The sequence below is a fragment of the Loxodonta africana genome, chromosome X, assembly GCF_030014295.1.
Source record: "Loxodonta africana isolate mLoxAfr1 chromosome X, mLoxAfr1.hap2, whole genome shotgun sequence".
In the NCBI taxonomy this organism is placed as follows: Eukaryota; Metazoa; Chordata; class Mammalia; order Proboscidea; family Elephantidae; genus Loxodonta; species Loxodonta africana.
The window spans coordinates 85,972,215-85,987,854 of NC_087369.1; the positions used below are offsets into that span (position 1 = coordinate 85,972,215).

Consider the following 15,640-nt stretch of genomic DNA (forward strand, 5'->3'; position numbering starts at 1 on the left):
AAATCACTTTGGGTAGAATTGTCATTTTCACAATGTTAAGTCTACCTATCCATGTGCATGGTATGTTTTTCCATTCATGTAGATCTCTTTTGGTTTTTTGCAGTAGTGTTTTACAGTTTTCTTTGTATAGGTCTTTTACATCCCTGGCTAGATTTATTCTCAAGTATTTTATTTTTTTTAGGGGTTAGTATAAATGGTACTGTTTTCCAGATTTCCTTTTCATCATTCTCTTTATTGGTACATAGGAATCCAACCGATTTTTGTATGTTTACTTTGTATTCTGCTACTCTGTTGAATCTATTAGTTCGAGTAGTTGTCTCATGGAGTCTTTTGGGTTTTCTGTGTATAGTATCATATCATCCACAAAGAGGGATACTTCTACTTCTTTATTACAAATACAGATGTCCTTTGTTTCTTTTTCTTCCTGTATTGCTCTAGCTAGGATTTTCAGGACAATGTTAAATAGGTGTGGTGATAAATGGCATCCTTGTCTTGTTCTTGTTCTCAAAGGTAATGTTTTCAGCCTCCATTAAGAACTATGTCGGACACTGGTTTTGCAAGGATGCCCTTTATTATGTTGAGAAATTTTCCTTCGACACCTATTTTATTGAGAGTTTTTATCAGGAATGGGTGTTGGACTTTGTTGAATGCCTTTTCTGGATTGACTGAGATGATCATGTGATTCTTTCCTTTTATTTATGTGGTGGATTACGTTGGTTTATTTTCTAATGTTGAATCACCCTTGCACACCTGGTATGAATCCTACTTGGTTGTTGTGCATTATTTTTTTGGTATGATGCTGAATTCTATTCGCTAGAATTTTGTTGAGAATTTTTTGCATCTATATTCATGAAAGATACTGGTCTGTAATTGTGTCTTTGTCTGGTTTTGGTATCAGGGTTATGCTGGCTTCACAAAATGAATTTCAAAGTGTTGCTTCCTTTTCTATATTCTAATTATTTTTTATTAGTTAAAAATACTGCTTAATGACCACCATGACCCAGTGGCCTAGGGATCACCTCCAATTATATGAAAAGAAAATAGCTTCAAATCTCTTAGTGGGGAAATTGCCATCCTAAAACATTCCTACTCTTCCTTGACTAAATGTTCTCCGTATCACTGAATCACTTTCTTTCAACGCTGCTATTTACATTTCAAAATGAATATTACTAAGGGTTAATTCAATACTAGTAGCTTGATTATACAATTAAGATAAATTATTTTTGTCAGCATATTTGGAAATATATAGAAGGAATTAAAAGAAATGCAAAATTTCTAACTAGACTTTAACCACATTTCCAGTAATGCAGCTTATTTAGTCAAAGGAAGTACTTTTGTCTAATAATAATAATGGTTATGGATTCAGAGTAATGTCAAAAAAAAAACATTTTGCCGTTGATTATGCACCTCAGTGTTAACTCCAACTTCAAAATCAAGATCTATCCTGTGCCAAATATTCTGACATCCAAGACTATGAAATACTGGCTTCTGGTTACTTACCAAGACTTGTTTTTATATCTAACAAAACTGGACACCCATGTTAGGTAAGTTTAGATATCCACCCACCAATCACAGCAATACAAAACAAAACACAAATATATTAGTCTTTTCCATACCAAATTATTATTTAAAACACATTAAAATCACAAATCAACAAAATAAATACCTTAGGACCTTTTCTGAGAAAATAAAACCTTATTATATGTGGCTATGTAGGAGCCCTGATGGCACAATGGTAAGTGCTCAGTTGCTAACCGAAAGATCGGCAGTTTGAACCCAACAGCTGCTTCACAGAAGAAAAGACCTGGCAATCTGCTCTTGTAGAGATTACAGCCTAAGAAATCCTATGGGGCAGTTCTACTCTGACCTATAGGGTTGCTATGAGTTGGAATCGACAACACACAACAACAACTATGTGGCCATTCATGAGATACACAAGTTTTTCAGACTGAATGATTCTATCAAACAAAGCAAATTAAAACTGGAAAAGAGGAGATTACTAAGTTAACACATACCAAAACCAAAAACCAACATTATATTAATTATTTCTAGCAGGTAAAACTTGATTATATTGTTTGGATTCTTCCTTGCTACTAACGTCAAGCTTAAAGGAACTCATCAAAGTACTGAAAAAGGAAAAGAAAACCTGATAATCAAGTAATTCTGAAGTGTCAACAAAGATTTGTAAGCCTCCCCTATTTCCCTAAAGGTCTTTTATTACTAAGTCAATGTTGTTTTATACACATGTGAGCATGTGCACACACACGTGTATGTATGCACACATCCCCTTTAGTTGTTTCTCTGTATAATTTCAGATAACAAAAGCAGTGCATTTAAGATGGAAATGGAAAATGCCATTAAGTTCCTAAGCTTTTTAGATCATTCCCAAGTGTAGCAACTTTCAAGTTACATCAGGGATTGTAAGTCTTATTAGAAAACTTACACATTTTGGTCAAAAACAAAAGCAGTATCTCATTTTAGTAGGAAAAAAAATTCCAGTTACTAGATGACAGCTTTGGTGCTGGTTAATGATGAAGAATATTCTACATGCCAATATAAGAATTAAAGTTTTTCCACAAAATGGTATGTAATCACAAAAACTTTCAAAAAATTTAAGTATAGATATTTATCAAGTAAAACATCTGAATTAAATGTGTGTCTATTTCTGACAAGTTTAAATGTGCTTACAAATTCATTTCCATATCACTGAAGTATTTCAACTGGGAAGGAGAAGAAACAAAACTACACTGTCCTTTGTTTCTTTCTCTTTTTAATTTTAAGAAACAGACACTTGCCATCTAAATTGTCAGAATAAAGGAGATTTTAAAAACTATACAAACATTTGGAAACCAATCTGATTCATCTGGTGATGGCTATCAAATGGACGCTGGGCCTCAAAAATGGAAATAGGGTAAAATCAAATGGTAACAAAAATCATTCTTTGAGCACAACTAGGACAGTAATAAGAAAATATTTTGGGGATAAATATAGATAACACATTTAATAGATTAGGAAATACGTAAAACTAAAATCCCTTTTTAAATAAATCTTATCTAAAAGAAGGATTACAGAAAATGGGAATGTATGATTTTTTAAAATAAAACAATTCTGCTTCAGTGCAAATGTATAGTCAAAAAGAAAGAAAGAAAAGTTGTTTCATGTGACTTAGCAAGAACAGTTTCCACAGCCTTTCACACTGTTAACAATTTCTTCTTGTAGTTTCTTCCTTTCTTCCTCTTTGGACATATTTTCTTTCTTTGCATCCCATTTGGGGTTATCGTAGTTCTGCACACGACTGCTCTGTGTATGCCACATTTCTGAATAAATACTGCCAGAGTTAGCAAGCAAACCATGGTGGGTACCACGTTCAGCTACCTTACCCTAAGCAAAAACAAGAGAAACATAAAAAAAGGTCATGTAACTAGCAAAATAACTGAAAATAATCTCTAAGGATTTTCAAAGATCTGCATTCATTAAAATACCTCTCACAATTCCTCCTCATCCACAGTACAAGTGGAAAAAAATTTGAGGTAGGAATGGTTTCTCCAGTTGTCAAACTACCCAATCCAGTGAACAAATAGCTATGCAATTCTATACGCTATATCCATTTTATTTAAAGGAAGTAAAATTTTAAAGTTTTATTTTTCATTTTGAAGGGCAAAAAGAGGTTAAATGTTTTTAAAGGTGATATTTTCTATAATCAGCAAATATCAAAATCAAAAGCACTGTTATACTGACATTTAAAAGATTTAAAAATAATATTCCAAAGTCCTCGTGTGATCTTTGAAATAAAAAAGATACCTCCAAGAAAATTTTCCTTCTTCAGTAGTTATTTTGTTAACAAAGGCTATTAAAGTTAACACTGCATGGATATGGTACAGATTCTGTTATGGATTAAACTGTCCTCCAAAAAGATACGTTAAAGTCCTAACCCCAATACCTTTGAGGTTGTTTGGAAATAGGTTCCCCCCGCCACCCCCCCCCCGCCATGGCTGCTATCAGTTAAATGAAAAGAGGTTATACCTAAGCAGGGTAGGTCCCAATCCTAATCTCTTCTGAGTAGAATTTTATAGAAGGGGAGAACAGACAGGGAAAAAAAGTCACACAGGGGAAGTCAGCATGTGAGGATTCCTCTACAAACCAGAAACTGAAAGAGACAAGGAAGGATCTTTCCCTAGGGCCAACAGAGAGAGAGCATACCCCTGACAACATCCTGAATTCAGACTTCTGGGCTCCACAACTGTGAGACAATAAATTTCTGTTCTTCAAAGCCACCCACTTTGTGGTATTTTGACATGGCAGCCTTAAGAAACTAGGACATATTCCAAACTGTGATCTACATTTACTTTGCCTCTTAACAGCTACTGTTAAACATGCTGGGAGACAAAAGGAAGTTTGTCACCTTAACTGGTACTCCTGGTTATAGAACCTTTACAAATATTCCCTTAAGTAAAATAACTTTGAAATTCGTCTGTGCCCACTTCTAAGTGGTTATTTTAAGGCTCCTAATTGACTGTTGGCTGAGAAGTCTAAAAAAGGACTATCTAGCTCAGCTATTTGAATTCCTTTGGAACCTTAAGAGTTTAGCCCTCAATCTTTGTATGTATGGGCCACTTCACTGGCACAAAAGTCCCCATGGATTACATATTTTATACTTTTCTATTTATCAAAACAAACAAACAAACAAATGTTTAAAGAAAACCTTATCAAAAACTAATATAAACTGATTTCCTGGAAGATGGCGACATAAGTAGTTTCACATTCTTACCTTCACCCCTACCATGATCACTAAGGAAAACAACCAGAAATCAGTAGTCTCAACTCTGTAAAAACTCTAAAAAGCAGTTAGAAGGTTATAGCAACTACGTGAACACTAAATTAAGAAGACAACTTTTAAACAACAGACAAATGTTTTTTTCCTCTACTGCCAGCATCCCTCCCTCTTCTTGAATCTGCTGCAGGGGCAGCAGTGGCAGACCACGTACCATACTCTCAGAGAGGGAACATGTCTCTTGCTCTGGAATGAGCAGAACATACTTTGCTAGTGGATTATTGTACATGTCTGCTCTGATCTGTCTGAGCGCTGCCTGAAATGACCGAAGCAAGGTGAACTTCCTGGTTTGGCCTTCCTTGGGGAGGGGGGCTTGTGAGAGGAGCAGCAAGCAATGCCTGAAGGCTGAGACCGCCCTTAACTGCCAGGGCCTAAGCAACGTGCATGGAGCATACAGTTAAATTCTAAGGACCGAAGAAGCCAATATGAGGTTTCTTGCAGAATTTAGTGCTTCACAAACAGTGTGCATAGGTGAGAACTGAGAAACTCACATGCGTGATCAGAATAAAACACACACACACCAAATACCTAAGAACCTATGCTTTCACCCTGGCTGGACTAATCCCTTAGCAGAGACACAAGTGGCAAAAACTGGGTGAGGTGTTTTTTTGTTTTTTTTCTTTTCTTCTTTCTTCTTGGAATACAGATAAATCTCTTTTGAAATAAAAGCAGTGCACAGACTGGGAAACAGAGTCCTCAGTGTTCATGTACATCCAGAAGGAAGTCATGACAAAAATAGCTGGGGAGGTCACTGAGCAGACAAGACTACTACATATCCTCCATCAATTAAAGAAAAAAAAAATCAAAACCCTGTGGAAAGAGAAAAATCTGAGTCTCGGAGCTAACAAACTCAGAGGAGATAAAACAGGTCTTTTTTCTTACTTTCTCCATAAAGAAAAACAATAAAATAAAAATGGCCATGTGTGACAATGAACACTTTATTTTATGGTAATCTTTTTTAACACATCAAGGGCATGTATAGATATTAGAAAAATACGATGACTTAATGCTTTCCTGTTCTAACTTCGGGAGGCCTAGTGGTGGTGGTGTAGTGGTTAAAGCACTCAGCTGCTAAGCAAAAGGTCAGCAGTTTGAATCCACCAGCTACTCCTAGGGAGAAAGATGTGGCAAATTGCTGCCATAAAGATTTACACAGCCTTAGAAGCCCTATGGGGGCAGTTCTACTCTGTCCTTTAGGGTCGCTCTGAGTCAGAATCAACTCAACAGCAACAGGTTTTGTTCTAACTTTTGCTTTTACTACTTTAATAAACAGTGAGTTAATACAGTTTATTCCTTTTTGGAACTGACATATGTTATTTCTTATCAAAAGATAAGAATGGAATTCTATCAGGATTCAATCTCACTCAAAGAACACAAATTCTGTATATTTCATTAGAAACAAATTTTTTAGTTGCCTGTATTTGTAACAATTCACAATGTTTTTCAAATAATAAACATTAAAGTTAAAATCTTTTACCTGGTCCAGGACAATGATTTCATCTGCATCAACCACTGTTGACAATCTATGTGCTATGAAAATAGATGTTCTGTGTCTGACTACATCCCTCATGGCACCAAGAATGGTCTGCAAGTTTGACAGGAAGGGTAGGAGGAAAAAAAAAAGTACATGTAAATTAAAATAATCATACATTTCTAAATGAACATATAAAACGTCAATTAGCCTTTTACTATGTAACGTTACACCAGTACCAAATATTTGACCCAATCTCATAATCTAGTAATAATTACTAAAAAGAATAGGAGAAAATCAAGCACAAAGAAAAGGCAAATATGACCATACTGTCATGGAAAAATTTATCGTTAAGATAGGCAACATTTCTCTAAATCACAAAGTATGGAGGAAGGGAGATATTTGCTATACTTAAAAACAAACAACAACAAACAGGAACTCCAGAACTATCAGGAGCACAGCCAGATATGATGTTGATCTGATTAATAAGAACAAAAATAAAATGTAGAGTGACTTATGTGATGGGACACAGAGAAATTCAAGATTGTTAAAAGAAAGATACGGAGACTCAGAGTATGGGAACATTTCCTTTTTGTTAGTCCAAACTTAGAGGACAAAAGGGGAGACAAAGACAACCGTGTATTTTTAACTTGAGGAAACTACTTTTTCAAAAGCAATCTCACTTCCTAATGCATTCTAGAAAACACATTTTTGTTCATTGCCTGTAAAGTATAAGAGTTGTACATGTATTCAGCTATACTTGGAAATTTGGTTCTAAGTACAGCTGTTGTTAGTAGTTGCAGTTGAGTTGATTCTGACTCATGGTAACCCCATGGGTTACAGAGTAAAACTGCTCTATAGGCTTTTCTTGGCTGTAATCTTAATGGAAGCAAATAGCCAGGCCTATCTTCTGTGCTACTGACGGTTGGGTTTGAATCCCCAACCTTTAGGTTAGCAGTCCAGTGCAAACTGTTTACATCACCTAGGGACCTCTCTAAGTACAGCCAACTAGATATAAATAGCAGTGTGGGGGTTGAAATACACTCAATGACTTCCTATACATATTTTTAAACATTGTATTTATTAAAGGGGTAAAATTATGGAGAGCAGGTGGTTACCCAGGAAAAGAAGACCTTATGTATTTACAAGGGCAGACTGATAGTCAAGGGCAGGGCCAGCCCTAAGAAAACCTGTGATGTTTGTGGGGTCTATTTTTTCTTAGGTCCATTGAAACCTAACAAATCTTCCAGTGATTCACTCCTTTGGGGGGTTCTCTGTTAGCTCTCGATGGGTTACACTCTTTCAGATATTAAAGTTATATGACTCAAGGAGTCCTGGTGGTACAATCGTTAAGCGCTCAGCTGCTAACCGAAAGATTGACAGTTTGAAGCCACCCAGTGGCTCCACAGGGGAAAGACCTGATGATCTGCTCCCGTAAAGATAAAGATTACAACCTGGAAAATCCTTTGGGGCAGTTCTCTGTCACGTGGGGTCACTGTGGGTCAGAATCGACTCAATGGCCCCTAACAACAGTAGGACTTTTAATTCGTGGTAATCTGACACATTTTTAGATACAAGGTTCTTATAAGCAGGTTCCTACACTGCCTATGAATGGGGTCTGGTCCTATTTAATTTTTTTTTTTAACAAATCCCCATACTAAACAATTTACTTTGGAATTAAACTGTTTTAAATACACTGTAGATCAAACAATGTGTCATGAAACTTAACTCCATATGCAAATATTATGTCACATAGCCTTTAAGGCCAAAATTAGGCCTATCCTTCAATACTAGGTTTCCACTGTATATTAAATAAAAAGGTAAATGATTGGAGGCAATTGACAAATAACATTTGCTTACCTTCAGTACTAGATTAAGGGGATTTGTTCATGAAATTACCATTACTGTTGAGACCATTGCTATATTTAATGCAAAGATGTGATTATCAAGTCTAATGCAGTTGCTGGGGTAGTGTCATGACATCAGTGTCACAATATCTTGATGTTTCACAATGAATGTAAGCTGATACAAGCACTGCAGGTTGTGTGTGTGCCTGACTTGCATTTCACTAAGTTGCTCCATGATGAGGGAAAGGCTTTTTGGCATGGGTTGTGTCACAATCATTTACATTACTTATTTTAATGAGTGTTAAGTGGCAACCAGACACTGCCACAGGAGAAAGACTAAAACCTTTCTCTGTCAGCATATCGGCCAATTCCTACAGCTTTGCAAGATTCAAGGTTAATACAACAGTATAAGGTTTCGCGCACTTGCAAAAGGAGACACATTTGCAAATGGACTTAACACTCTGATATCTAGTTCAATGCAACCTGGCAATCTTACCATCAACACTTACTATATGGGGGAAAAAAGCTGATTATTTTGCTCCATAGCACCTTCAATTGAAATTCATTCCAAATACAAAGTAATGCGGCCATTTTACTTAAATTTCCAGAGAGAAAAGTTAAACACTGAGAATTGAAGAGCTTTATATTTTCATCATTTACCTCTTCAGTAATTGAATCTAATGATGAAGTGGCTTCATCATAGAGAATGACTGGGGGGTCCTTCAAAATGGCCCTTGCAATTGCTACTCTTTGCTTTTCTCCTCCTGGTAAAGAAAAATTTTAGGGTAAGGAAGCAAAGTGCAAAGACATAATTTTGTTTCTAGGATTTTCATTAATTACAGCCACCAACTAATACCCTCAACATTTACCTCTACTCCTGATAACTGTTAATTTACTGAGTTGTAGAGTCCAAGTTCATACATGGTATCCTTTGACAAACTATATTCCCTGGAACATAAACATAATACTGGATATTCTGACTTCATGGCAGGAGAAAAGAATGAGGAAGGGAGGTAACAACTTTGACTCCACGATTATTCCCCTCACCAGAAATATGCTCATTATACATGCTACTTTATGTTATAGGTACTTCCCAATTAACAGCAAGCTCAGATAGAAAACTTTCAATAGTAATCAAAAAAGCCAAAAACAAATTCCATATATGAAACCTGAAAACTTGAAGATATGAAACTATGATCATCTAAATTCACCTCTTAATATGAAACAAAATACCACTCAGCCAGTATACACAAGGATGCTTTTTTGACAGAAAGTTATTTTCACAGCATTCTTTAAAGTTAAAGGTATGTACTAGACACCTCTTACTTACTTCCCCTTAGTTATTTACTATAGGTCTCTAGCAAGCAGAATTATAAACATAAAGTATACTCAAGAGTGAACAGACTTCTTTCTTCCATGGCTGAGACTCCTACAGGTCTAAGGTATCAGTCTTACACAGAACTATGGTTGGAAGTGTAGAAGATGGTGCTTTGTTGAATATGTCCCTTTCAGCTTCTTTTCTTGTCTATTATCTATTAATTTATCAATACGTCAGAAAAAGCTTTTATTTTTCAGCTTGAGTAAAACCTCTTCAGGAAGCAAGTTCTACCTGGTACACCAACTATTATTTTTACATATTCTAGGTTTATTATCTTCAACCTGTAAAGGGTGTTACCTATGTTTAATATTAGTTTTACTCATGCTATCTATACCCTTCCTCATTTCATAAGATCAAAATTCTATCAAAACAGGCACCATGCCAGAACTATCTGCCTGCCCTCCTATAAGCGTAGTAGCAGAAAGCTTCTAAAAGAAATAGATACTGAGAGTAAGGACTAGTTTTGACTACTCTCAAATTTCAAGTGGAGACTACCTCAGTTGAAATTCTGTTCAACAGTATTTTAGAACTGGGAGAAGATATATCTGTGTATTCTCTAACATAATTATTAGCATAGAAGCTAAATAATAGATTGCTCATTTTGGGAGGCCTGGTTGCAAGAAACTGAGTATTAGGTAAGAAGAAAACTTCTTTAGCCATTCCTACCCTCAAAGGCATGCAAAGAGGGAGGAAAAAAATTGGAAAACGAAATACGGCATAGCTGGCTGAGACAAAGTCATGTATTGAGAGGGCTAGGCTACATTAGGTGATAAACTAGGGATTGCTAGAATTAGACAAATGGACATATAATTCGGGGGTGGGCCAGTTAATTGGAAGCTATTCCTATTGTGAGCAATCGTGAAGTATAAAGGTATATTGGAATGATACACGCATCTTATACTACCAGATAATGACCAAATAACTGCCACAAACCAAATGAACTTGATAATTATCTTTGCTTAACATTTTCTAAACCTAGAACAAAACTTTCTAATAGACTGCAAATTCCTTGAGAGTAGACCCATTTATGCTTCATCTTTTTAACTCTAAATCATTCGGCATAGTAGTGGCTTGTACATATTATGCACCTAATAAATGTTTTGAATAAATGAATCCAGTTTGTATTCAGAGGAATGGTAATTCATTAAATTCATGTAGACTATTCTTCATTCTCTTTTTTCCTTCCTCCATCCCTAATCTATACATTTCTTCCTAAAACTAAACTAGAATGAAGAATAAATACAGAGGATGTAGTATGTTTGTATGAGCTACATCAATAGGTTCAGGTATTAGTTATACTTTTGGAATTCAAATGATTTGGGACAAAGAAACATTAAAAGATTCTCAAAAAAAAAACTCCAAAGTCATTTTAGGATAATTCATTATTAAACCTAGCAAGCTAATAATTAAACAAATAGAAATGGAAATGTATACGTCTCAAAAATTACTTGACCACTAAACCAATAAAAACATGAACTTGACTGTAAGGAAAGTATAGTAATTAACAGGATCAAGTATAAGAACGTCTAAAGTACTGAAAACGTCTCCTAATGACCTAGCAAATTATGATAAGAGATAATATTTACTATCAAATCACTTCTCCTTACTCTCACTACTTTCCCAGGTGAATAATGACCCTCTGTTTTCCTTTAATATAAAGAACATGGATAACAAGCTAACACTGATTAGAACATATATCAATAACTTACTATGAAGCACCAAGAGTGCTTATAGTTGCAAGTGAAGGAAAAAAAAAACCAAAACTAGTTAGTTCTAGTATAAATTGTTTACCATGAGGGGTAGGAAATTGGATGACCCCTCTAAAGCAACTGCATAGTAATAGGTTTGAACTCAGTCATTACATTTCCAGAAAATGGCTCTGACAAATTAGAGTTTCATGGGAGTATACAAGTGGTTCTGCAGCTCTAAAATCTTTGAGTACCTGAAAGCTTGAGTCCTCGTTCCCCTACTTGAGTGTCATATCCATGTGGCATTCGAAGAATTGCATCATGGAGTCCAGCTAATTTTGCCACTGTGTATACTTCTTCAGGTGAAGCACTGATGTTCCCATATAAGAGGTTGTAGTAAATGGTATTATGGAAGAGGACAGCATCCTGGAGCAGGTTTATACAGACATACATATGCACGTTCATTATTAAAAAATTTAAACAATACAGGCGTAAAATCCTCCTTTATCATCCCTCTTAACCCTGAAATTCCATTTCCCTTCCCATGGGTAACAAACTATATTTGTTGTGAATTATTCTAAACTTTTTTCTATGCATTTATGTGCCTAAAGATACATATTTTTTCAACACAAGCGAGGCCAATTGCTTTTTTCATTTAACATATCTTGGAGATTGTCCATGTCAGTAACAGACACCTACATCTCATTCTTTTTAACAGTTCTTTATTCCATATTACGAATCTATTATAATTTATTTATCCGTTCCCCTACTGATAGACATTTATGTGATTTCTTATTTTTTGCTATTGCGTCAATACTGCAATAAAGTATCAATGTATGTATGACATTGTGTACCCATGTGAGTATTCTGTAAGGTGGATTCCTAGATGTAGGCTTATGGGTTAAGAGGTAAGCATACAAAAAAAAAAGAAAGAAAGAAAGAAAAAAGGGTAATCATACACTTTATCTTTGACAGTGCTGCCAAAGTGTTTTCCAAAAAATGCTCTACTGGCAGCATACCCTCCAGCCAATACTGTATGAGGGTGCCAGTTCACCATATCGTCAGCAATTCTAGAAATTAATAACTGAGTTTTTGCTACTTTTAGGGGTGAAAAGTGCTTTTGTTTAAATTAGCATTTCCCTAGTTACTAATAAGGCTGAACATATTTTGAAGAAGCTTTTATATTTAACTTAAAAGACAGAAAACAAATAATTTATGCATTTTTTTTTAGTAAGTTGACTGCAAAGCATTCATTAGGTACTTCAACCTATTCTGACATGACACACTAAAGCTCATTTATTTAAAATGATTGTCCATCTCCTACTCTTCTATCAATCTCTAAAAGGTTGGAAGTCTATAGTTAGTAAGGTGAAACAGAATGATTCCATTAGTTCACATTAACTAGGATACCCAACTAATTAAGATCTTCAACTTCATAATGAGCTCCAGAATTTCAGATATTATTTTTTAAATAATTTTTATTGAGCTTTAAGTGAACGTTTACAAATCAAGTCAGTTAGAATTTCAGATATTATTTTAAGTAATGTTTTAATCATTTATACATCTACTATTAATATAAAAAATTTATTGTATTGACATGGTACTTAAATTCAATGACATCAAAGTTCTATAAATAGGAAACACTTAAATACTTTATATTCAGAAAAAACAAATGCTAACTGGAAAATTTGAAAATATAAAAAATACAGTAAAATAAAAATTAATTAAATAACCCATAATCCCAACTCCCTGCAATAACTACTATTTGAATTTGGTTACATTTTCTCCTGTCTTTTTTCGCTACTTACATATTTCCATTTAATAAGATTGACATATTATATTTTGTTTGGTATCCTTTCTTTCAGCAAACTTTATATATGAGTATTTTTACATGACAATATTCTGTAATAATTTGACATTTAAAAATGGCGGTATGACACCTGATCCTATGATGATAATTTAACCATCTACTTATTGCTGGGTATTTAGACTGTTTCCAACTTATTATTAATACTATAGTGAATGTAATGTAATATAATGCTAAAAAGAATATCTTTGCATATAAAGATTTGTTCACATTTTTTTTTACTATTTACTGCCTTACTAAGATTTCCTAGAGGCAAAAGTATTGGAGTAAAGGGTGTGAATATTTTTCAGGCTTCTGATATATACTGCTAACAATATATACCAGACTGAGCAAAACAGACTATTTTACATGTCTGTCAGCGGGTACGCATCTGTCAGTCTATAGTACTGTAGTGGCTTGCGTGTAGCTGTGATGCTGGAAGCTATGCCATTGGTATTTCAAATACACCACCAGGGCCACCCATGGCAGACAGGTTTCAGCATAGCTTCCAGGTTAAGATAGACTAGGAAAAAGGACTTGGTGGTCTACTTCTGAAAAAAAAACTGGCCAGTGAAAATCTTATGAATAGCAGCCGAACATTGTCCAATAGTGCCAGAAGATGAGTCCCTCATGTTGGAAGGTACTAGGGAAGAGCTGTCTCCTCAAAGTAGAGTCGATCTTAATGACATGGATGGAGTCAAGCTTTTGGGATCTTCATTTGCTGATGTGGCATGACTCAAAATGAGGAGAAACAGCTGCAAACATCCATTAACAATTGGAACATGGAATGCTCGAAGTATGAATTTAGGAAAATTGGACGTCATTGAAACTGAAATGGAATGAATAAAGATCAATATCGTAGGCATTAGTGAACTGAAATGGACTGGAATTGGCCATTCTGAATCAGACAATCATATAGACTACTACACCAGGAATGATAAATTGAAGAGGAATGTTGTTGCATTCATCATCAAATTTGGAGGAAGACTTATTAATGACCTCTGATATGCAGATACACAACCTTGTTTGCTGAAAGTGAAGAGGACTTGACACACTGATGAAGATCAGACTAAAGCCTTCAGTATGGTTTACAGCTCAGCATAAAGAAAACAAAAGTCCTCACAACTGAACCAATAAGCAACATCATGATAAACAGAGAAAAGAATGAAGTTGTCAAGGATTTCATTCTACTTAGGTCCACAATCATTGCCCAGGAAAGCATCAGTCAAAAAATCAAACAACATATTGCATTGGGCAACTCTGCTGCAAAAGACCTCTTTTAAAGGGTTGAAAAACAAAGACGCCACTTTGAAGACTAAGGTGCGCCTGACCCAAGCCATGGTATTTTCAATCGCCTCATATGTATGTGAAAGCTGGCCAATGAATGAGAAAGACCAAAGAAGAAAATTGATGCCTCTGAATTATGGTATCGGCAAAAAATATAGAATATACCATGGATTGCCAGAAGAACAGACAAGTTTGTCTTGGAAGAAGTACAGCCCGAGTGCTCCTTGGAAGCAAGAATGGTGAGACTTTGTCTCACGTACTTTGGACATGTTATCAGGAGGGACCAGTTCCTGGAGAAGGACATCATGCTTGGTAAGGTAGAAGGTCAGGGAAAAAGAGGAAGACACTGAACAAAGTGGACTGACACAGTGACTTCAACAAGGGGCTCAAACATAACAATGATTATGAGGATGGTGCAGGACTGGGCAGTGTTTCGTTCTGTTGTTCGTGGGGTATCTATGAGTTGGAATTGACTCCACGGCACCTAACAACAGCAATTTTACACAGCATTGCTCAAACTAGGTATTATAAATTTCAAAATCCTTGCTAACATCATAGGTGAAAATGGTATCCCCTTTTTGATTTGATTTATATTGCTCAGACCTCCAATCTCCAGTAAAGATGAGCAACTTTTCATTTCTTTATTCACCACGTATATTATTCCTTTGTGAACAAAATGTTTTATTTTATTTTTCAAAAAGATGAGAGAAATTCTTAAATAGCCCTAGAGAATGGCAGGAATCTAGTGACATGGATGAAGACATTGAGCCCTAAGTAGTTACAGCCTAGAATCCAGTTCACTTGACAAATAATTTAGTGTTTCTCACCATATAGTCTGTGAACCATCTATATCAGCATCATCTAAGAGTGATATTAAAAATCTGGATTTCTAGGTAAAGACACCACAAAAAAAGACAATTACAGACCTATATCCCTTATGAACTTAGATGTAAAAATCCTCAACAAAATTCTAGCCAATAGAATTCAACAACATATCAAAAAAATAATTCACTATGATCAAGTGGGATTCATACCAGGTATGCAGGGATGGTTCAATGTTAGAAAAACAATTAAGGTAATCCATTATATAAATAAAACAAAAGACAAGAACCACATGATCTTATCAATTCATACAGAAAAGGCATTTGGCAAAGTTCAACACCCATTCATGATAAAAACTCTCAGCAAAATAGGAATAGAAGGAAAATACCTCAACATAATAAAGGACATTTATACAAACCCAACGGCCAAAATCATCGTAAATGGACAGAGTCTGAAAGCATCCCCCTTGA

At 35.3% G+C, this 15,640-nt stretch overlaps 1 protein-coding gene across 4 annotated transcripts in view; it reads right to left on the reverse strand.

Annotated features, from left to right (window-relative positions):
• Positions 1-242: 242 nt before the first annotated feature.
• Positions 243-15,640, reverse strand: part of ABCB7 (ATP binding cassette subfamily B member 7) — a 140,640-nt gene continuing 125,242 nt past the window's right edge. For 3 of the 4 annotated variants that reach the window (XM_010592709.3, XM_064278566.1, XM_064278565.1), the window contains 4 exons: positions 11,470-11,641; positions 8,810-8,913; positions 6,309-6,416; positions 243-3,381 (listed from right to left, as the gene is read on the reverse strand). In XM_010592709.3, the coding sequence (XP_010591011.1) occupies positions 3,166-3,381; positions 6,309-6,416; positions 8,810-8,913; positions 11,470-11,641 (600 nt within the window). In that variant the 3' untranslated portion in view covers positions 243-3,165. The remainder of the gene's footprint in view (positions 3,382-6,308; positions 6,417-8,809; positions 8,914-11,469; positions 11,642-15,640) is intronic. The other variant, XM_064278567.1, reaches the window with a different exon arrangement.